Below are 25,483 nucleotides of genomic sequence, written 5' to 3'. Positions count from 1 at the left end.
GCTGGAACCGATTGATTCAAACTTGTGACTTCGATAATTCAGTTAAAGCGATTCACTAGCAAAAACCAGATCAAAAGACCCATTCATTTTCGACAAAGCTTGTAATGATTTTAGTGATGGTGATGATGGGTGAAATGGAGCCTTTCGAAACTCAGAATCAGTTAAACCATTGTGTCGCAAAATGACCGTTTTGAAGTGGACCGGTTCGTGAATCATTTGTAGTTGGGATACAGGCCTGGAAACTCTACGGCCACTGGGCATGCACACATCAATATTGCGTAATTTTTGTCACACTGAACAACAATAATGACTGTATTTGCATTATTGCAATCGGGAATCATTTGATTTAGATCGGAACTTCGGAGCGGAATAACAAGGTAGGCTATAGTCTATAGCTACATTAATTTTCCCTCTCAGACAGAAAATAAGAGAAACAAAGCTTAGCGCTCAAAATGAGCTTTTAACATTTTCTTGAATCAAACGTATGCAAAACGCATACAGTACAGTAGTACACTCTCTACAGTAGGCCTACTAGGCGTTGAATGTGTTTTGCATCTCAAATGGTTGTTTAAGCGTTGCTTTGTATGTTTAAAAAAAAAAAAATGCTTTGTCAACAAATAGCATGTAGCTAAATACCATATATCCCACTGTATAACAAAGAACATTTCACATGCATCAACAAGACAGAACAAGACAAAAGCAAAAAAGGGAGAGAGGGTAGCCTACATAAGCATCAGTTTACAGACAAATATATAGCCTACTACACATACTTTACACTTCCATAGTATGTTACAATGCAGTTTTAATACAGAAAATGTTCTTTGTGAGTAAGCACCATAAAGTAATTATTTTATATGTGAAAATGTTAAAGGAGGACATATAGTAACCGTTTTAATTGTTTTATTATATTTAGATTTTGACAACATTTTAATCTCTTTTTCAAGCACTATAAAATGTTTGCTCTTTGTAAACTTGCATTTATGAATGTGAAATTGACATACAACTTTAATTTATGATAAAACAAACATCCTTTAAAGAGCGATCCTTGATATAATAACCCCAAATCACGTTTATGAAATTTAGAAATTCTTTTGTAGGATAAACTCTATGAATTAATTTATATGAGATTTCCTTAAGCTTATTTGTAAGGAGGAATTTTTGAGATAATGACCAAACTTGAGTCCAGTTTACGCTATTAAATACATTGTTAGGCCTTAATCCAGAAAAACATATGGAGCCGATTGAGGTATGTTCAGGTCTAGGAGGACAGACAATTGGAGATATATATTGCTTTCATATGCACAGCTTTTGAACAGCATATGTACACCTGCAGGTATGGCCCTAGTAAGCATGTGTGGTTGTCAGGTGGTACTGAGCCCAGCTTCTAGTCTCTAACATTTCCAAAAAAATATATATATATATATGTGTGTGTGTGTGGCTTGGAGTCCTTCCTTCCTTCAATGTAAGTCACTTTCACAGCAAACGAGACACGAAAAAGGCGAACAAAATGGTAGATTCATGAACTACCAAAACTAAAATACGCCAAGCTGAACGCTAGTAATAGACTGCGCATGCGCACGAACGTAACTTTCAGACATTGCAGTGATCCAACCATCAGTAGCAGTTTCAACGCTGTATTTCCTTGCTTTTGTCATGCATAAAAGTTGTTGGAAAGTTATTATGTAATTGAATCATCTCTATCTGATTCTGATGTGTTTAATTAGTGTCGAAAGCTAAACTCTCCACGTCTTATGCCTTCAGGAGCGTATCTGAATAGTTCTGAATAATTGAATAATTTTTAGGGTTAAAGGTTGTTCAAATTTACGGAAATGCCTTAGAGGCCATGCATGACTATTTTTGTCTTGGTTTGTCGATATCTTAACACTTTTCTCGTTTTTGTTTCGTAGTCTGGACTGGAGGATGAGATAAATTATTTCATTGTATTATTTTCTGAGATAAAACAATGATCAACAAAAACATTTCCACTGCTGTTATGTTTTTTACCACTTGGTGGCAGTGTTTACTTTTTTACCTGTGTGCAAAATACTGCTCTGTGTGTTTTCATACCAATTTAGAAGCACACTAAGAGGGGAATGATGAAATGAGTGTTGTTTTTGTTTTGTTATATGTATATATATATATATTAAATGCATTTAAAAATATATTTTGCCCTATACATTTCAAACACATCCACATATGTCATATCTGAAGAAAAAAAATATTTTGTTGCCTATAACACATGTGAACATATAACGCTGTTTGCAACATATATTTAGAGCATATTTAAAATATGTTTTTGGCCACTATATGCATGTATGTGTGTGTGTTTATGATCTAACATTCTGGGAACCAAAAACTGTTTGCTGCATCAGTCACAGGAGCCGTTTGGTTATAAAGGTATTAATTAGCAAATGCTCTGTTATTCTGTTATTTTTTCAACAGAGCACATATAATAATAATGCAACTCCATGCTGACTCCCCCGGTAAGCTCTAATTTTGAGACGAGACTTGTGTAATAATTAAACCGTGCAGCTGTTTCAGTAGTTTGATAGTGTTTTGATTGTCCTGATTTTGAGCTATCTAGGGCAGAGCCTCACAGCCCCATCAGCCCCTCATCCTCATTTACTCATATTATACTGGATATCATTATCAGTAATACTGCCCATTATAAAAGAGTTTCATTTTTTCCATTCAGTAGTGCGAGTGAAAAACAGATTCAATTGCCAGCTTCCTCTCAAACTGAAGCAGTTTGAGAAACTGCATTTAATTTGATATTGGTGTAATTGGATGAGACGAAAATAGGACAGTGTTGTATTGTTATGGAGAAGTGTGAGTGAGATGAAGCGCACTGCTTTTGAAAATTCATTAATATGCATACAGCCTCATCAACACAACTGAGAAAACATATTATCGCACACTTTGTTTTATATCCTTAAAAAATAACCACATGTGTTAAGCTGTGTTTGACACCCCCAATATTTTATTTTAAAGTTGCAATCTCTGTTTTTAAGTAAAGCAAAAGCAAAAGCAAAAACTTTCCTCACTGTGTTACACAGACACCTGGCATTACATCATTTTTTCCGCCCAATGAATCCTCTGCAGTGAATGGGTGCCGTCAGAATGAGAGTCCAAACAGCTGGGTTATTATGATTTTTTATGATGTTTGGACTCTCATTTTGACGGCACCCATTCACTGCAGAGGATCCATTGGTGAGCAAGTGATGCAATGCTACATTTCTCCAAATCTGATGAAGAAACAAACTCATCTACAGCTTGGATGGCCTGAGGGGGAGGCACATTTTCAGAATGTTTTCATTCTGTTCCTTTAAATCTGCTTCATGATTTTTCCTTATAAGCACAGCTTTAATTAAAATGTGAGCTGTACAGATCTGAAAGGGGCAAAAGTGAATATTATGAAAGTTGTTTGTTTATGCATGACAAACCCAAAGAGGCTCTTGCATGATATTTCCTTTACCAATCGAACCATGGGGAGAGCTCAAAATGACATATTTCTGCAAATGTAATAACAGAAATTTGTTAAAATTGCTTTTAGGTGCAAGAAAGGCCCCCAAAAATGGCAATGCTGTTTATGTTCAGTAAATATTGCAAGATCTCGTTCTCATGGGCCTCACTAACGCCTGCAATTACATGAGAACCACACGCTTGAAAGCTGAAGCCTGTTTTTGCTCATTCAATCAATGGTTCATGTGAGGAAACATTCATTATAAAGCAATTTCAGTTTCTAATCCTGTCAAGATTAAAAATGTTTAGCTACAGAAAAATAGCTGTTTGACCTACTGTATTTCTTCTACATTACTGCGGGAGGCATGCTTGTACATTTTAGTACTTCTTACTAGGTTTGAAATTATTTTCTTATTTTTTGTTTACGAAATTTCATGATTGTATGAATGTGTACGTACCAAGGATATTATAGTTAACTAAAACCTAAACTGTTAAAAACATTTTTATTACTTGAAATACAGTAAACTGTAACTGAAATAAAATTAAATCGAAAAATAAAACTTATTTCAAGTAGATTAGTGTAACTTGTACTAAAAGAACTAAAACTGAAATAGTTTTTATACATTATGAAATATAAAATGACTAAAATAAAATTTAAATAGAAACAAGATAAAAACTAATTAAATATGAATACATTTTATTATAATAGTAATATGTTTTATGTAAAGAATTTTGTGCAAAAGATGTACTTTTTTTTTTTTTTTTGTAAATTTTTTTGACCATATGGCTATAATAATAAATAAGGATTATAAAGATTATGAGATAAAAATGAATGCTATTTGTTATAATGTGTTGTGTTTTGGTCTGAGGTACTGATGAGACATTTTTATGTTCAACAGAAACTCAATAAAAGACTTGTTTGGGAAGAATACAAGTATGATAATAATAGAGTACCAAACAGCTTTCATGTACTTTACCATACAAGCCATTTCAATCGCAATCTTTCAGTTTTTTTAGTGCAAAATTACATATAATGGTACAGTGATTTATGAAAACCATCAACAAAACTACTTGAAAAGCACAACATGTGTTTTATTTGTAAGTATGCATATCTAGTAGCTGCTGTTGCAATAAAAACACCTTTTTATGAATGTCATCGTTTGGACAGATAATCTACCTGTATCATCTCTTTAATGGGCATAAATATCAAACATAATTACCCACACTCAAAACAATTTCACTGACGTAGAAATAATTGTGCAATTTACTTTGCTCATAATGCATGATTCGGATAAATAATTTTTCATTATAGATGGTTTGAATTGCCGAGGCCAGTTTAGTTTAATCTCAATAACACCAGCACACTTTATAAAGGATTGTAGACTATTAGACTCATTTGCCATTTACTGTTGCCACTGGCAGCTCATTAAATACATTTTTCAGCTCTAATAGTAGCCTTTGGGAAACTAGTGAACAAATTGGTGAACAGTGTTGTGGGATCTAGAGGTTTTCGTGACATGTCCATATGTCTGTCCTTGAGTCAAAACTGAAACTACAAGCCTCTTCAACAAACCCTCTTCCTTTGCCTTAAAGGAATAGTTCACTCTAAGTTGAAAACATGCTGATAATGTGCTTAAACTCAAGCCATCCAAGATGTAGATGAGTTTGTCTCTTCATCAGGTTTGGAGTCTCAGCAATGGATGCTCTGCAGTGAATGGGTGCCGTCAGAATGAGAGTCCAAACAGCTGATAAATACATCACAATAATCCACACCACTCCAGTCCATCAGTTAACATCTGGAGAAGACAAAAGCTGTTTTTATGTAACAAATGCATGATTAAAAACACTTTTAACTGAGTCCATAATAACGTTTTCACTCAAGGAAGCTTTATTATGGATTATGAACTCAGATTTTAGTTAAAAGCATCTTAATGATGGATTTGTTTCTTACAAACACGCAGGTCCGATGGACTGGAGGGGTGTGGATTATTGTGATGTTTTTATCAGCTGTTTGGACTCTCATTCTGACGGCACCCATTCACTGCAGAGCATCCATTGCTGAGACACTGATGTAATGCTACATTTCTCCAAACCTGATGAAGAAACAAACTCATCTACATCTCGGATGATCTGAGAGTTTTCATTTTTTGAAGAATAAAATTTTTGCTGAACTATTCCTATATTAAATGACTGAAAAATGACTTTTTTTTTTTTTATAGTAAATTACTGTTTGTCATGAAATAAACTAGCAATTCACTCAGTAAGTAAATGGTATATTTTCTCAACTCTTCAAAATCCCAAACATACAACAGCTGTTTAAAATCACAAGTTTGTTATGAAATATATAGCATCCCAGTTCTATAATGACAAATGCACTTACATTACCCAACCCAACCGACACAGAATACATGATGCATTTATTATATTTCTATTGGGTAATCATTGTCACCATGTAGTTTCCTGTCAAATGAAGGTCAAATGTATTAAAATAAATGAAAATAGAAGCAATAAAGAATTCATTGCAAGTGAAAGACTTTTTCTAAATTAAACTTATTTTTAAAGGAAACATTCATTAGGTGTGTCGAAAAAGTTCCTTTGTCATTTTGGTGTCTTGTAAACTCACTCAAATATGTTTAAAGGTTAAAATCTGCTTGTTGGGAGAGCTTTGAAGGACTTTAGCTGTACTGTTGTAGTTTTAACTCTGCTCTCAGCATCATGTCCTCTTTCTGTGCCTCTCTTCTGACCTATATGGAAAACACTGAGAGAGTATACAATAAGCTATTTCATGTGCTATTGATCTTTTTGTGGAGTTGCCCTTCATATCCAATTGGAAATCTGTCATATCCTATCAGCTATGAGCAATTACTAACAAAAGAACGATGCTGCCGTTCCTCTTGTTATTTGCACGAGTGAAAACATCCCTTTAGGCCAAAGTGAAATGAAAGAACGTTCCTGTTTATTTTTTTATTTTTTTCGTCCACAACTCACATCGCAGAATGAAAGCACCCATATGATGAATGTTTCATAGCGTTTTTTATTGTACTGCGTTATTCCTGTTCTGGAATTACACAACCTTCATATTAAAAGTGTAATCCTGCATGATTTGTATATGGAAAAATCCTAATGAGAACAGCCAAAACCAGTTTATTCCAGAGAGATGACACAATTTATGGATTTATGGATCTATTTGTCTTCGACGTGAGCTTTGAATGCCACTATAGTCAAACTCAAAAAACAAGACCATAAACAAATAACTATAAATATATGGATATTTACATTTGACATATATTTAAAATATATGTTTTAAATATATAAACATTTTTAAATATAGTTTATGCATTTCAATTTATTTGTGAATTATTATTTTATTTTTACTCTTGTTTTAATGTATTTTGACACCATCATCAAGTTTATAATAACAATAATTATAATAATTAATAATAGTAATAATAATAAAATATGAATAAAATAAACTACATATATATATATATATATATATATATATATATATATATATATATATATATATATATATATATATATATATATATAGCTTGCTATTAATTTGATAATTATCATTTATATATAATTTTTTTTTTTTTGTATTTAAGTGAAATTTTTATACTTGGAAAAAGACCACAAACAAGTAACTACAAAATTTAGTCACAAAATATGCAATATGTTTCTAAAATATATTTACACAGGAAGTATAGTGTGTATATATATACTGTATGTTTTTAGTTTTGTTATTATATGTACATTATTATTATTATTTTAATTGAATTTTAATGTATTATTTTAAATAGTACCAAGTCACATACCTTTTATACTTGCAAACAAGGCCAAAAACAAAAAAAATTGTCACTACCGCATATTTCTAAAGTATGGTTAGACTGAAAATATAGTTTATTTTATATATATATACATATATATGTAATAATTTCCTATTCTTTTTATTCTTTTAATAAATAAATGTATTTATTTTTATTTCTACTTTGTTTATTTGTTATTTTTGACATCAGCACCAAGTGAAATCTTTTGTACTTGCCCTGATAAAGTCTGTTGTATTATATCTGTATTATATTTCTGATGTTTTGGCTGCTGTGTCTGTGTATTATATGGCCGTCTGCACCTGTTACACTGCAGCTAACTGAAGATGGCCATATAATCTCTCACAGCAAGCTCTTTAACTCCACTAATATGCCTGATTGTGTGTCTTTCTAAGCCTCATTCTTCACATATTATTGTAAAGACGCGGCCACTGTGTTACAAACCAGCTAATCCAGAACAGGCCATGTGTGCGCAATAATCGGACAGGCTGGATTTGTGGACTTAACTTAATGTGTCTGCATCTGCAAGAGTCTTTTACAGCTAATCAGCTATTAAACAAGGCGCTCTCAGAGGTCAGGCAACAAAATAGGCTTCTAAGTACTTTATTTGGGTCACTGAGGTGAGAAAATTATATACAATTAATATGTACAGTCTCTGCACAGGTTTTTAAGCCATGCTTAAAAAGCCGGAAAATAAAGAGAAGCAAATACACAAGGAAAACATTCAACTCTCAAACACACAGTATTGCAGTACACTTCACAAGAAAACACTATTTCAGTCTGTCTGCTTCAAAATTTCATGCTTAATTCAATGTTACATGCCAATTGTTTGTGAAATTTAGCCATTTTTGAGTGAAAATTGTTTCTGTTGATGGCACTTTTGGAAGAGATCTAACTTTTTTGAGAGATACTTAATCAGGATCTGTGTGCAATTAGAAAACAATAATAAAAATAAATAGTTTAGTATATATTTAAGAATTTTTACTAAACTATTTCATATAGAAATATAAATATGTGTGGATAAAAAAAAAAAAAAATTCTCATTCTAAACAAATTTACTTAATTTGTCTTTTACTAAACACATACAAACTCATTGCTAACAACATCTATAAAATAAACTAAATTGGTTTGTTACTTATTTGCAAAATTATTTACAGAAAATCCATCATTTTGGTGAGTCAGCAACACAAAAAAGGGTTTGTTTTCACTGGAAAAGACATAATACAAAATATACAAATATTTACAAAAACTATTTATGTTCTTTTGAGTCACACAGGCTGTTCTTAAATATATTTTCATGAATTAAAAAATAAGAAACACTTCCATTTGTGGCAAACCAGTATCAAAAGTACTGACTGCTAAATTGCTGGGAAAGTTTTGCTCAGTCGGTCACGCTCACGTAATCGGCTAAAATCTCAGATTCGATGAACAAGGCTGAACTCTTATTTGATATTTAAAAAGTGGTAGCAACTTCAGGTGAGTCTGGAAGCAGAAATGCATCTTTGACCGTCTCGATCTGCTCTTCGAGGCCCGTCATCGCTCTTCTGGTCTGATGGGCCGAGTATGACGGCAGCGTACCTGTCCTTGAGAAAGTCTGAACGGGTCGCTGTGCGTTCAACATGTTGGTTTTACTGTAGCTTTCTCTCCAGGAATGGGAAGTGACGTGGGTCGTGTTGTAAAGCGGTGCCGCCGGTGCGAATCCGATGGTGTAGGCGCTGCCAGGCGGGACATGCACGTTTCGGGTCTGGATAACGTGAGCTTTGCTTTTCCAGTCTCCTGCGCTGCTGAATGCACCTTACAGAGAAAAAGACAGAGGAATTTAATGCACTGCGAAAATCAGCCTGATTCATATTCATTCTAATTCATGTTCATTTGTCACTCAAACTATTATGCTGATGATATACGTTGGTTTTTCTTTTTTAAGCATAACGTTATACTTATTTTAACTCTTTGCCAGTAAATCAAGTAAAAAAAATATTTTAATAAAATACAACCATAAATAAATAATTTTTTTTAAAATAAATAATAATAAAATATATATATTTTTTCTGGCTACAATATAATTTAAATATATGCTAAATATATGTTGCAAACAGTGAAAGTCTCTTGGAATAAAATATATGGAGGGCAAAATATATTTTTAAAAAAATATATATTTATATTTTAATAAATATTTTAAAAATAAACAAATGAAAATGGCAAAAATATATTTATGTAAATATAAAATATTTGTTGGCCATTTTTTGTATATTTTCAAATATTTTTAAATATATTTTATTTTTATTTTTGCCGTATGAGAAATATCTAAACATTCTTAAATCCAGATACATTTATTTGAGAAACAAAATATTTAAGAGAAAAAAAAAAAAAAAGTATTAAATTGAAGTGAGTTTATGCTTAAAAACAAAACAAAAATCCACCAGTTGGGTCAGAAAAATGAATTTATTTCAATGGAAAACAAGATTATATTTCTGACCCCATTGGCATATTTATTTCCCTGGTTTTAAGGAAACACTCACTTAATTTCGATCTTTTTTTGTCATTTTGCATCTCAAGTAAATGTACTGTGATTTAGTAATGTTTAGATATTAGTACTAGAAAGCAAGACAAATACTGAGTAAGAAAATCACTGTTTGCAGTAAAGCCAACAATCTCAAAGAAAACACTGTAAAGCTCGTCTGTCAGATAATGTACGCACCTCTGGCCAGCGGTTGGAAGGTTGTCAGGCCTCGTTTCTGAGCGGCTCCGCTGATGTCAGAGTCGCTGTCATTGAAATCACTGTCTCCTTTGCCGCTGTCCTTCACGCTCAGCTGATCTGTGTTGCTGGTGCCACTGCGAATACAATCACATCAAATCTGTTAGCGGCTGCTGAATAACACTCGATCTGATTATTGATATTCCATTGCAGAACAAAACACTATATTCACTGGGACATGACTAATATGCCAGCGCATCACGTATGGTTCATGACCTGTTGTAAAAAAAGAGACTAAACGCTGACAAAAATCAAAAAGTGAACTGTTTGCATATTAAACACATTTATAGTTTTCTGACCAGAATGATGTGGATTTGTCGACTGTAGTTGCAAAACTAAAACAAGGCCCAAAATTATAAAAACATTTTGCATTTAAACATGGAAATAAACGATTTTTTGAATTTTGAAAAAGTTAAGCCAATAATGGAAAATAAAGACATTTCAGATGCACTATTTACAGATGACTAATCAAATGTCATTGATCATGTGACTCTTTGTACAGATGCTCAGATTCATATTCATTCTCCAATTCACAATTCACTCAAAGTTACAGAAACGCTATAATGTAAAATAGAGATATTTCAAATGCACTATTTCTCTGTGAATAATCAAAGTAAACTAAATGAGTGTTATTGATCATGTGACTTTGTACAGACATACAGAATTATATTAATTCTCAAATTTATGGTTATTTGTCACTCAAATCATTATGCTGATTATATAATCTGAATATAATCCTTTGAAATATTTTTAAAATAATAATTATAATATTTTTAATAATATTACACTTTAATATTTTTAATTATACCAGAATTTTTTATAATTTTTTTAATTAAAAAAAAATTCACTAATGGTCTCAAACTTTTGTTCCTCACTATTTTTATATTTTGATTATTATTAAATTATAATCAAGCAATTAAAATGGGAATTATCCAGGTAGCCAAATACACCAAACAAAATATATATATATATATATATTTGCAACCATTCTTACCTCCTTTGCAGACAGTATTTTTCATCTTGCCATAAAAATGTTTGCTCAAAAGGTTTGCAGGGCAGGAACAGCTATGAAAACAAAAGCTCAAAGTTAATATGCTGGCATAAATGGAAATGTGCATCCAAACGTTCAGCCAAAGTCACTCACCTTTTCCTCAAAATCCAGGCTTTTATCTTCATACAGAGGTTGCATTGAATCGCCTTCGCTTCTGAGGAAGGCATTAGGGCCTCCATAAATGTTTGAACCGGCAGGGTTGTTCTTGGAAAGCGGGGTTGATCCGTATAGGCCATCTCTCCCAAAGTTTCTTCGCCTTCGTTTGATGGTGCAAGTCACGGTGAGGATGATGATCGCAGTCAGCAACAGCACACAGCATCCAGCGAAACCAATGATCACTACAGTCCACACATCAAACTCCAGAGTCTCTTCATCCTTGGATCGGAGTAAAATAACCACCTGGTCCTCTTGTGCACCTGTGTCTGTCACCACAAACCGGACGGTCGCTGTGCTAGAAAGCGGCTCTCTTCCATTGTCAACAACCGAAACTTTAATCTGCAGGACGTCTCCACATTGTGCAGCGAGTTTTCGTTTCAAGACGATTTCGCCGCTGTTTTTATCAACGGTAAAAAGTTTAGCATCGTCTTCTAGAATATGAAAACTGAGCTCGCTGTTTACGCCGCTGTCTTCATCTTGAGCCGTCAGTCTTAACGCTAAATAGCCGCTTTGAGCGTTGAAGGGAATCGGAACGTCGGCGGAATTGTTGCGCAACACCGGATATGTGAAATACGGAAAGTTGTCGTTCTCGTCCACCACGCGGATTTGAATTAAAGTCGTGCTCGATAATGGCGGGAAACCTTTATCGCTGGCTTTGACCACGAACTCGACTTCTTTCAGAGTCTCAAAGTTAAAGGACCTCAACGTGTACAAGGAGCCAGAATGAGGATCAATGGAAACAAACGTAGAAATCGGCGAACCATCTGGCGTTTTGCTGTCGATTAGGCTGTAGGAGACTTTTCCGTTTTTCCCAACGTCAAGATCGCGTGCGACCACCGTAGTCATGTGCGACCCGGGAATGTTGTTTTCTATTACTGAGACATCATAGATGGCTTTGCTAAACATCGGTGCGTTATCATTTTCATCTGTGATGCGAATGGTATAATGTTTGATGGTTTTAAACGGAGGAGTTCCTAAATCCTCAGAAATCACAGTTAGGTTGTATTCTGGAATGGCTTCTCTGTCTAAAGTTGTGGTCGTTACGATCATAAAAGTGTCGCTGTAGGCTTGCTGCAGCTTAAAATGCTCATGTCCTTCTAAACTCGTCCGGACGTAGCCGTTGGGACCCGAATCTGCGTCTGAGGTGCTAATAAGAGCTACGAAACTTTCTTCAGCTGCAGATTCGGTAATGAACGCGACTCCGTCGCTGGTGGAAGTCATTGGTTTGATGCTAATCTCCGGCGCATTATCGTTCACATCAATGATTTCGACAATAGCGCGACAGGTGGATGATATTGAATTGGCGCCCAAATCAGAGGCTTGGATGTGCAGCTCGTACGACTTTTTGGTCTCGTAATCGACAAAGTCTTTGAGGGTCACTTCTCCTGTGATGAGATCGATCTGGAAAACACGTGTGACTTCGCTCGGAGAGCCTTCGACGAAGCCGTACACGACTTCTCCGTTGATCCCGGCGTCGGGATCGAAAGCGTGTACTTTTAGCACACGTGAGCCGATGGGCGAATCTTCGCTGAGCTCGACTTTGAGCGAGTTGTGTTCGAACGTCGGGCTGTTGTCGTTAAAATCCAGCACTCGGATGTAAACAGTCGTCGAGCCAGATTTCGCCGGAGTCCCGCCATCGGTCGCCATCACCTCGATCGTATAAAACTCTTCGCTTTCTCTATCAAGCGTCTTGATCAACACGAGTTCAGCTGACTTTTCTCCATCCTCACGAGTGCTGACTTCAACAACGAAATGGTTTGTGTGTGAAATATGGTAGCTTTGAACATAATTGTCTCCGACGTCGTGATCCACAGCGACGTCCAGCGGAAATCGTGAGTTCAAAGGTGCGTTTTCGGATATATCCAAATGCGTTTCGTTGCGTGTGAAATGAGGTGAATGATCGTTAATGTCTTTTACCTCGATCTCAACATGAATGAGCTGGAATTTCTCCTTTGAAAAAGCGACGACGTCAAAAGTTATAAGACACTGTGGAGATCGGTGACAAAGCTGCTCTCGGTCGATGGCTTCTCCGACTGTTAAAAGCCCGTCGATTTGCCTCATGTGAATGATGGAGTTTGTCTTCTGTATGAACTTGAAAGATGTCTCGGGATCCTCCGCTGGGTCTATTTTTAGGTCTTTAGAAAGGTTTCCAATCTCTGTCCCAGGTGCGTCTTCCTCATACATGAAGTACTTCGTTGTTGTGCAGCTGACGTTGCAAATCATGCACAGAAGCATGAAGTAACTGCAGTAGAACTTCATGTCTGCAAATACTGAGAAAAACAGCAAACAAAAATCACTTAAAAAGAAATGCGAGAATAAAAGCTCTTCATTCAGTCACCACTAGTTCTGCTTGCAGCAGATTCTGGTGTCTCCAGCTCCCACCTATCAGATATAGGTCATGGTATATGCAAATTAGCCCGTCTGCTGACCAATGAACACTCACACACTCCTCAAATCCCCTGCTATGGCTCTCTATTGGGTCACAGCTGCTTCACACCCTGCCTGTGGGAGACCCTAATAAACAATACTCTATTGTTTCATGTCAGACATGCACTACCAGTCAAAAGTTTAGGCATACTTCACTGAATTTAATTATTTATTTTTTATGCTCTCAAAACCCTTTTAATCTGTATAGGATTCTGCTTAAATGCATGACGTTAGTTTGGTAGACTTAATAGAAATTGTGGATTTCTTTAAAAAACTTTTAGTTTAGTTATATAAAATATGCTTCGCTAAAATACAAAATAAACTTGAAATGTTTAACTAAAATACAATATATATAAAAAGTAACAGATTTTTATGTTACAAAATATTTCTATTTTAAAATTAACGCTGTTCTTTTGAACTTTCTATTCATCAAAGAATCCTGATAATTAAAATGTATCATGGTTTCCACAAAAATAAAAATAAAATATTTTCAACATTGATAATAATCAGAAATGTTTCTTGAGCAGCAAATCAGCATATTAGAATGATTTCTGAAGATCATGTGACACTGAAGACTGGAGTAATGATGCTGAAAATGCAGCTTTGATCACAGAAATTAATTACATTTTAAAATATATTCAAATAGAAAACATTTTATTTTTATTTTTTTACATTGTAATAATTTTTCACAATATTACTGCTTTTACTGTATTTTTGACAAATTAAAGGCAGCCTTGATGAGACGTCTTTCAAAAACATTAAATCTTTTGAACAGTATAAATACACACACAATAAACTATATATATATTTAGATATTTTATATCACATTTACATTTACTTAAACTGCATTCAGTGTACTTTAAAAAAAAAATCAGTTCATGCATTGTATCTGTCTCTATATTGTAATATTGGTGACATTTATAAACATTTGAAAACATTACAAAAACAATATTTTGGTAATGTTTTCAAAGTTTTGTTGAGTAACTGACTTGTACTCTTGTTAAATGAATCACAAAATCAAATCTGTGCACTTTTCCATCAATCGATTTCCTAAGAAAGCGTGAGCCATGCATACAAATGTAATGCAATAAGGGTTTGTTTTCCAAACTATTTTCTTAATTATTTACTAAGATAAAGGTAATGAGGGTCTATTGATCGGTCTCGGTCACAGATTAACAGACTGCATAGATAAGGTGTTAACTCTTTGAAGAGCGAGACCCTCTCCACTTGGCCATTTGGGGTGTGAGGTGTGAAATGCGGCACAGTCTCAAATGTCTCAGTCGTGCTAACTGGCTTTTCTCAGCTCGAAACAAATGCGGACCATTTGACAGCTGACCCAGTTTAACTCAGGTACCGATACACATGTCTGTCTGGTTAACTTTAGTCAAAGGCACAAACAAACATTCTACTCTGGCACATTTCCAATAGCTCACCTTAATGAAAAACTTAAAAGAAATCAAATACACAATTGAACTATAGCTCAGTTAAGAGCCGTTCGATAAATAAAACAATAGTATTGTCTGAGAATATAATCTAGCCGTTTACTGAACTCTGTCTAATGCGATTGCTAGCATATGGAGTCTGAAGTGTTGCAGAAATCTGTATCTTGATATCAGATTAATGCCACACAAAAGGCTGTGAGTAATCTGAGAGATGGAGATTAGTCTGTTAAGCAGTGTCTGATCTCTGGCAGTAAATAGTAGCATGACTCTGTGACTGGAGTTTAATCGCTCACCTAAACCTGCTAAAGAAAATTCCTCGAGGAGTCTGTGCAATACTTACTCACAGTGTTAGCATGTTTTATTATGTGAAGTTTATCATGTAATGTTCACTCATAATGTTTATTCTATGAATTTTGTGTATTTATTGTAATGCAAACAAGATTATATATTGTGTAAATTTGTAATTTATATACTTTTTGTTTGTTTTGTCTCTATCTATCTATCTATCTATCTATCTATCTATCTATCTATCTATCTATCTATCTATCTATCTATCTATCTATCTATCTATCTATCTATCTGTCTGTCTGTCTGTCTGTCTGTCTGTCTGTCTGTCTGTCTATCATTTTGACTATCTATCTATCTATCTATCTATCTATCATTTTGACTGTCTGTCTATATCTATCTATCTATCATTTTGACTATCTATCTATCTGTCTGTCTGTCTGTCTGTCTGTCTGTCTGTCTATCTATCTATCTATCTATCTATCTATCTAACATTTTGACTGTCTATCTATCTATCTATCTATCTATCTATCTATCTATCTATCTATCTATCTATCTATCTATCTATCTATCTATCTATCATTTTGACTCTATCTATCTATCTATCTATCTATCTATCTTCTATCTATCTATCTATCTATCTATCTATCTATCTATCTATCTATCTATCTATCTATCTATCTATCTATCTAACATTTTGACTGTCTATCTATCTATCTATCTATCTATCTATCTATCTATTTTTCTATCTATCTATCATTTTGACTCTATCTATCTATCTATCTATCTATCTATCATTTTGACTCTATCTATCTATCTATCTATCTATCTATCTATCTATCTATCTATCTATCTATCTATCTATCTGACATTTTGACTATCTATCTATCTATCTATCTATCTATCTATCTATCTATCTATCTATCTATCTATCTATCTATCTATCTATCTATCTATCATTTTGACTCTATGTATCTATCTATCTATCTATCTATCATTTTGACTCTATCTATCTATCTATCTATCTATCTAACTATCTATCTATCTATCTATCTATCTATCTATCTATCTATCTATCTATGTATCTATCTATCTATCTATCTATCTAACATTTTGACTGTCTATCTATCTATCTATCTATCTATCTATCTATCTATCTATCTATCTATCTATCTATCTATCTATCTATCTATATCTATCTATCTATCTATCTATCTATCTATCTATCATTTTGACTCTATCTATCTATCTATCTATCTATCTATCTATCTATCTATCTATCTATCTATCTATCTATCTATCTATCTATCTAACATTTTGACTCTATCTATCTATCTATCTATCTATCTATCTATCTATCTATCTATCTATCTATCTATCTATCTATCTATCTATCTATCTATCTATCTATCTATCAGATCTGGTTTCTCATTCGTTTTGCTCCTGCTTGTATGTGTGTAATTTCCCCGAGACAGCAGTACGACTCAGAACTTAACACCTACCGGGTGTCTAAATCCTGGATTCGACGCCGTTTGACAGTTCACGCCAGCCAGTTACAGAAAATTAGTTGTTTGCTGCAAAGAGGCTTACAATAAAATGAAGCTGTGCTGTTCGTCTCAGATGCATCTGTCACTGACAGGCTGAAATGTCATGAGTCTGAGACGTGTTTCTCAACTAAAAAGGGAATAAAAACGTTACATGAACATTCAGAAGCAGTTTAAATGTCAACATACTGACTGATCGTAGTTAGTTAAGCCGGATTGTGACATCTTAGTTAGAGACTGTGTCTGTGTTGCATGCACTCTTTGTGGAAGAGCAAAAGAAAACTCATTAGCCCTAATGGTTACTGTTCTTGTTTTTAATGTGTCTTATGACAGCTTCAGACAGTGCACATTCTCTGGATTAGACCGATAGTGTTTGCCAGTAAGAAGTGTGATTAAAGAAAATCACAGCTTGATTAAGATGTGTTTGGTGGGCCTAAGAGTATTACTGAGTGCTAACAAGCCAGGCCATCTGTTGTGCTATTAAGATGTTTAACTGTAATCAAGAGAAGAAATAGTTTGGCAGGAGATGCTTCGGCTTCACTTGCTTTTGCAATATGCCTTATATTGTCAAGGTTTTGCCTGATATATTTGCATATGTACAAACGTACACTAAAATGAGACTGCATGCTGGGATGTGAATGAAGAAATGAGGAAAATGCTTTCAATGGGACCTCAACCATCCAGAGTTTGTGGGAAGTTAAAAATCTGCATAGTCACGTGTTTGTTCAACATATGATCACATGCCAAAATACCAGCATGAATAATGTGTGTCCTACAAAGAAACTGGATGAAGTATGATCAGATTTGTGTCAAAAAAAAATGCTCATAAGAAACATATGAAAATAATAAGAAGCTTTATTAACGTTTTGCGCCAGTAATAGTTGAGCAGCAAATCAGCATATTAGAATGATTTCTGAAGGATCATGTGACACTGAAGAATGAAGTAATGATGCTGAAAATTCAGCTTTGATCACAGAAATACATTACATTTTAACATATATTCACATAGAAAACGGTTATTTTAAATTGCAATAATATTTTACAATTTTTACTGTATTTTTGATCAAATAAATGGAGCCTTGGTGAGCAGAAGAGACTTCTTTTTAAAATATAAAAAATTTGTGATTATTACAAACTTTTGATCAGATCAGTTGTGGACACTTTAGTTGCACTTTAAAAGTCTGAATGTCACAAATAGATACAAATTAGCAAGCATTTCACATTTCAGTGCACTTTGCATTTATTTATAGCAGGTTTCACAATAGCCCACATATTGTTTTAAAGCAGCTTCAAAGTTTCTACATTACAAATAAAAGTAATCTGTGTCAAAGTAACATCCATACGGCATAAATGTCCAAATCAATTTAACGCCACATACTCATTTAAGCAGAAACAATGAACACAGCAAAGCAATGGTTACATGGTGTGATGATTGCAATGTAAGGAAAATGTGGCAGATTTTAGGCAAGTATTAGGACAGTTATCTAAAAACACACTTTAGAGCTGCTATATCTGTCCGTGTGCATTTCTTCACATTTTGTTGTGATACATTTGCAGTGTTTTCACCATGTGTTGCTCTTGTACACATTTGTAGCATTTGCACACATTTGCAACAGCAAATGGAAAGATGCGTTGAAGCACACAATGCATTCAGAGGTCATATTTGCTTTGTTGTGATCAGGCTTATGCTAGTCTATGATCCAAATTGTAGAGACCAAATGGGTAGCGGTGTGTGTGTGTGTGTGTGTGTGAAGCAGCTGTAAGGGTGTTAGAGACTGGAGCGATCAGTGTTTGCCTTCACACCTTCAGCGGTGCAGACTGAGAGACGTCGTTTCCACACCAGACTGTTTGACAAAGATGCATTCTGCAGTTAGTACCACGTCAAGCAATATTTAAAGAAAAACAAATGTTTTTAGATAGGCCTAACTAATTTTCTTATTACCACCTCATATGTTCTTGAGTCAGTGAAACATGGATGTGTGGAAGCAACAAATCCATTTTGTGGCATTTAAAAAGGATTTGAAACCTTTATTTTAATCATTAAAGCAATTGAAAAAGATGAGTGCCTTAAAACTCTCTAAATTGAAATATATATTGGTTAGCCCCCTTAGGTTTACTTTAATTTGATATAATTTGTTTCCATATATTTTGATATTTATTCACTTATTTATTTATTAATTTGACTGCTTCTTAGCTTTGAATAAGTTTAATAAAAGTAAAATAAAATATCATGAAAAAGAAAAAAACTGATCTTGCCATGTCATGAAAAGACCAAATTATTTGCTCTTTTATTACAATTTTCTTAAAATTGTATTTGAACTTTTCAGCCTTTTAAATGAAACATTTTATAATATTTTTTTCATTTAACACATTTTTATTATGTTTAGTCTAAAGTTGATTAAAACTATCAAAATGATGTTTAGTTCAGGTATTTAAAACATGTTCATCATAGAAGAGCTGAATTGTTGTAGCATATAATTTGCTATTTATTATTATTATTTTTTATATTATAATATATTATTTATCTTTTGCTTCTATCAAAAAGTGAAATGCTGACTATGTATGTGTGAACCCAACCGTAATTTTCAAGGTTTCAGAATATATAATTATGACTTTGTAAATTATGAATACCATACAGATGTCAAACTGACCTTGTCATGTCATAAAAAGATCAAATTATTTGATATTTTAAGAAAATTGCTGACCTTGACACACAATCATGTGGGCCCCTGTGATGTCATTTCCTGTTCTCTGCTTTTCTTGTCACATGACAACAAAATGTTGTCTATAATACTAAACCCACTTTTATTTTGGCAGACAAAAACATTAGCTAAATTTATTTATTTATATATTTTTAGCATTTTAATTAGAATTTTTTTTATAACAGTATCTGGAGTTTCACTCATTTTACATATAATAACTTAATAGATTTCAGACAAAAATTTATAAATGTACATGTGAATGACTCGGAGAAGTATGAACAAATCGAACTGAACAGATTGCTATATGATGTTTTAAGTTTTTGTCTCACCAAGGCTGCTTTTATTTGATCAAAAATACAGTAAAAATGTGAAATATTATTGCAAATTAAAATAGGTGTTTTCTACGTGAATATATTGTAAAATATAATTTATTTCTGTGATGCGCAGCTGAATTTTCAGCATCATTACTCCAGTCTTCAGTGTCACATGATCCTTCAGAAATCATTCTAATATGCTGATTTGCTGCTCAAGAAACATTTCTGATTATTATCAATGTTCAAAAGAGTTGTGCTGACGAATATTTTTATAGAAGCCATGAAAAGTTTGGGGTGAGTACACTCTCAGAAATTAAGGTACAAAAGCTGTCACTGGGGGTGGTACCTTTTCAAAAGGTACATGTTTGTACCTAAAAGGTCCATTTTGGTACCTTAAAAATACACATTAGTACTTAAAGTGTACATATTTGGACTTAATAGGTACAAAAGGGTACCTTTTGAAAAGGTACCGCCCCAGTGACAGCTTTTGAACCTTTATTTATGAGAGTGTAAGATGCTTTTTTAAAGAAATTAATACTTTTATTAATCAAGGACACATTGAATTGATTAAAAGTGACAGTAATGACATTTAATGTTGGAAAAGATTTCTATTAGTGATATTCATTTGAACTTTCTATTCATCAAAGGATCCTGAAAAATAAAAAATAAAGTCACAAAAATATATAGCAGCAAATCATAACAAAATCATCATATTAGAATGATTTCTGAAGGATCATGTGACCGACTGGAGTAATGATGCTAAAACGAGAAATAAACTACATTTTACAATATATTCACATAGAAAACAGTTATTTTAAATTGTAATAATATTCCACAATTGTACTGTTTTTTTTTTGTTTTTTTTTACTGTACTTTTAAAAACCTGACCAGTGGTAAGTATGTTACACTTACTTACAACAGAAATAAAAACAAAACCCTCACTTCTCTATCAATTAAGAGTCTCAAAATAGAACTGAATACAACATTTCAGCTTGATTACAGCATTCAAAATGTAAGCACTTCCAGATTTTGTCGCTTTCTATAATGATATGCCTGAGCTGTTAATTCTTCGAATGAAACACTGTTCATTAATTGTCTGGATTCTAAAGACGAGCTCATTTGGGCTGTTTTTGCAGATCGATTGGCAAGTCTAAGACTTGTTTATTTGTTGTGGAAGTGAAATCAGAGTTTGGGAGTTAATGAAATGGCACTCCTTCAATTATTATAGGATTGAATTCTTCCTGTGGGACGTGGGGATGTTTTTCTCGTCTTTTTGGCTCTCTGTTCTTCATCTAACGGCAGGAATAGAATCGCAGGCGTGCTGAGAAATCTCCAAAAGCCAGAGTTGGAATATCAAATCTCTGGCTTGTCACACACTGTCAGCAAGAGAAAGTCGGAAAAGATTTGCTAAGCAAAGACCAATTACAGTAATGAAATGCATGACATATTTTTTTCATTATTTAATGCAAAATTAATTAGTCTATTAGGATACACTTGAATTATACACACATTCTCTGTAATTGGCTCTCGATGGAATTATAACCGCAAAAGCAGATGTAGGCCAGCTGAATACAGATGTATAATGTGATATCGCTCAAAGCCCTGATTGCATTATGGAACTGAGACTGCCATCAATTTTGTATTGAATATTTAGAGCGCAGGAGCAAATTAAAAGAGACTCTTTCATATGGGGGATTTTAGAGTTGCTGTCCCATTTTCCTGTGTGTTCTCGCACGTATTGCCTGTTGTGCATCACATAACCGTCTCTTTTGGCTCCGGCTCAGCCTCTTGTCAGCTCAGACCGACTCGAAGGCTGACTGAACGGGCCGTTGAGACACAGAGATCGAGAATGCACAAATGAGAGAGAATAAAAGATACAAAAGAGACATGAGAAATTCATGTTACGCCTTCAAGGACCATGCATATATTAACATATAAATTCATCAAGTCTTTTAAAATCAGGAACTGGGCAAATCTAATGAAAACTGCCATGTTCGGGTCATAGGCCTATTTCACCCTAAATGTGCAGAATAAGAAATTACATTTTGCATAAAAAAGCCTATTTTATGAAAATTGTTTAAAAAGGCAACCCAACCCAAGAACAACAAAACAAAACACTCAATTATTTATTTTTATATATATAAACTGATCTTAAAGATTTTAATTATTTATTTTATTATTTTAGGCTTGGTGGGAAAGTGAAAGTTGTCAAAACAATGCAAAAAAATGATTTGTGTTACTCCTTCAAAGACAATGCATATATTAACTTATAGTCTTAAAAAAAAAAAAATTATATATATATATATATATATATTGCTGTATTGACTATTGATTTATTTTTTTGCATTATGGTAATGGAAATTTGGTGGGTATGAAAAATATATTCATGTTACTCCACGTACCATGCATCTATTAACTTATAAATTCATCATATCACATTCATCATATTTTACCCTAAAAAAAAATATTTTTTACGTATAGTTACCGTATATTTAAAAAAAAAGTTTTTTAATTTTTGTGCATTATGGTAATGAAAATTTGATGGGAAAGTTGTCAAAACAATGCAATGAAAATCTTATGCAAAATATTATTTCCTTTCTTCTTTTGATTTTGGGATGAAATTTGACCCAGACATTTATTCTCAGTATTCACTTCATTACTTGAATTATTTAGTGGCCTTATACTGAATGATTTTTACCTTTGATGATGATGATGATGATGATGATGATGTGAATGAACTACAGGACACTGTACAAGAGAAGAGCACCATCTGTTTAAAGTGTTAGTTCTATTGTCTCTTCGGTATGCACTGCTTAAAGCCCCTTAACTGTCACTCACAGTTTTGAACACAGACATTATAGTGCACTATCCAAACTTATTTTTTTATAATTCATGAATGAAAACATTTTCCAACGTGATTTTGATGTACCATTTCCATGGTAATGCAATGTCTGATTTTAAAATGGGTTTCAAAGGATGAATTTTGAGATTTTAAGTTTTCAACTGATATATAATTTCTTATGATTTCTAATATGTGATAGAGAAAAAGGCAACTAAGAAGACTTTCTGTGACAAAGGTCAGAACTGCTGTTATGATGTAGATTTTTCAGGTGCACTCTTGTCATAAATTAATCTATTACTTTTCCTACATAATTTTTTTACAAAAAAAGTGGTAAAATACCTATTTAGGAGTCTTAGACCTTTCCAACGATATATAGTTTGTCATGATTAGATTAGGATTTAATTGTAAAATAGTGAAGTAAACGTAGGCGTCCCACAGGGTGGACGGTGACAGTTAAGAGGTTAAAGCCTGAGATTTACATCATTTCATTATTTTTGAGAGCGCAATGGAAATTGTTTCCCAGAATATGTGAGTTCACCTGTCACTGAACACTCGACATGACCAATACGCTGGCAACCGGCCTTAATAAAAGTGTAAGTCAAATTGTCATGTCGCAAATTACTTCCGATTTACTGAAGAAATTTGAATAATCCTATGTTCCTTATGAATATGGAAATGCAAGCGGCTTTGAAACCCAAAACCCATAGTTGCAAAACATCCGACTGAACGCTTTAATCCCATTATGCAGGCTAGATTTCATGCCTTCAAATTGCCTTTCACCACCTAAAGGTAAAGAAACCGAATCTTTCACAAACATTTACAATTGACAAAAATATGCCTATTGCTGCTGACCTATTTGCTATAGGCCAGAGTTATATATATATACACACACATGCAAAAAGTTTGAGAACACAATGGAAATCTGCAGTTTTAAGGTTTTACAAAAATGCATGTGACTGACAAATCTTCTAATGTCAAGGAATATAGTCATTTTACAGCCATGTTTACTATGTCTGTACCAGACAGCTGTGCACATAAATGTCTTTTGGAAATAACAGACTAGCATCGGACCATCTGACCATTTACAGAAGGAAGGCGATCACTCCTCACGATGTGAGAAAATGGTTGTGGCATTTAGTAGGATGTGCTCTGCATTACAACAGATCCAGTCTGAATGATGTCATTGCAGAAATACTCCTGGGACGCCAGTAGATGGCAATAGAAACAGAGGGGAACGGCTCGTCCTTTGTTTGGACTGAGATGTGAGAGGAGATTCTGGAGTGTTAAAGGACAAGTCAGGTTTCCTGCTTTGTTTCCGCTCAAGCTGCTATAGATGCTGGATATACTGCACCAACTGGCTTATGACGCTTACTTTTCTGTTTGTGTATACCATGTGCAATGTGTTTCTTGTTTGTAATGTATACCTATCTGATGTTCTGTGTATATTGTAGTACATTATCTATCTATCCGTCTGTCTGTAATATAGTGGTGTATTTACAATTATGCTAAACATTTCTGCATTTCTTATGATCAGTTTTAATAAATTGTGTGTCAATCCAACATCTGGCCTGTTTTATTCAGTCAGTCTATCAGGGCAGTAAAAATAGAAAAGTGATGTTTGTTAAGACAAACTTTAGATTGTGAACTATTGTGTGAAAGTTTAAAGTAGTTTACCGTGGACCAGATGAATGGATGGATGGATACATGATAGATAGATGAACTCTGATCTTTAGTTCTTTCCATATATTTTCTGTTGGATTCAAGTCAGGTGATTGGCTGACCATTCTAGCAGCTTTACTTTCTTTGCAATTACACATTTAAGTACTGAGTAATATTAATTGACTGCATGTACACTGTAAAAAAGAAAAACATTTAGCCAACTTAAAATTTTAAGGCAACCAGCTTCAGCAGATTTTTGAGTTTTCTCAACTTGTCGTTTTAAGTTTATACAACAACAAAAAAAGTGAGAATCTCCCACAAAAACAAGTTGAATAAACTCAAAAATCTGCTTAAGTTGGTTGCCTTAAAATTTTAAGTTGGCTCAACTTTTTTTTTTTTCTTACAGTGTATGGGTTAGGGTTGGGATTAGAGTTTGGCTTAGGGCTACTTGCATGTAATTATGCGTAATTTATTGTTATTACAATAATAAGTACATGTAACGTGTAACAAGGACACCTTAAAAGAAAGCATTACCCAATTAAGTACTTGTAATTAGACTATATTAGATTACACTTCATTTTTTTATGGATTACATGAATACATATTATTCATAATTCATTGATTCTCCCTAATTAAATTTTTTTTTCTCTTTTAAATTTTCCTTTCTAAAAATCCTACTGTATGTCAGACCATAGTATGTTCACAAAGACGGGAAGAAAGAAATAATTATTTCAAGGAATATATTTTACATTTGCTTTTTTATATCAATTTGCTACATTTAATGGTAAGTTTGCAAAAAAAGTAATCTAAAAAGTAGTCAGAATACACGAGTAACCTAGATTGTTACTAACTACAGTTTTCATCACGGACTACAGTTTGTAAGTAATCTACTAAATACTGGATAAAGTTACAGCGTTCAGAAGGTAGAAACTGATGCTTCAGTGCTGAGAGGATCAGTCTATATGCAATAAGTTCTACATGTGAAATGAATCATATCAGATTGAATGTTCTTAT

At 33.6% G+C, this 25,483-nt stretch overlaps 1 protein-coding gene and 1 long non-coding RNA gene across 6 annotated transcripts in view; one reads left to right on the top strand and one right to left on the bottom strand.

The window, feature by feature from the left end:
* Nucleotides 1-243: 243 nt before the first annotated feature.
* The window catches only part of LOC131547579 (uncharacterized), a 41,369-nt gene continuing 16,129 nt past the window's right edge, over nucleotides 244-25,483 (top strand). Inside the window, exon 1 of the long non-coding RNA XR_009272962.1 lies at nucleotides 244-377. This is a non-coding gene — a long non-coding RNA (uncharacterized LOC131547579). The remainder of the gene's footprint in view (nucleotides 378-25,483) is intronic.
* The window catches only part of pcdh8 (protocadherin 8), a 55,817-nt gene continuing 38,221 nt past the window's right edge, over nucleotides 7,888-25,483 (bottom strand). For all 5 annotated transcript variants that reach the window (XM_058788244.1, XM_058788246.1, XM_058788245.1 and 2 more), the window contains 4 exons: nucleotides 11,192-13,524; nucleotides 11,042-11,112; nucleotides 9,991-10,124; nucleotides 7,888-9,086 (listed from right to left, as the gene is read on the bottom strand). In XM_058788244.1, coding sequence (XP_058644227.1) covers nucleotides 8,746-9,086; nucleotides 9,991-10,124; nucleotides 11,042-11,112; nucleotides 11,192-13,513 — 2,868 coding nt within the window. In that variant the 5' untranslated portion in view covers nucleotides 13,514-13,524 and the 3' untranslated portion in view covers nucleotides 7,888-8,745. The remainder of the gene's footprint in view (nucleotides 9,087-9,990; nucleotides 10,125-11,041; nucleotides 11,113-11,191; nucleotides 13,525-25,483) is intronic.

This window comes from Onychostoma macrolepis, chromosome 09 (genome assembly GCF_012432095.1).
Source record: "Onychostoma macrolepis isolate SWU-2019 chromosome 09, ASM1243209v1, whole genome shotgun sequence".
NCBI lineage: Eukaryota > Metazoa > Chordata > Actinopteri > Cypriniformes > Cyprinidae > Onychostoma > Onychostoma macrolepis.
Note: the sequence above shows the minus strand (reverse complement) of the source record. Positions and strands in the feature narration are given on the sequence as shown.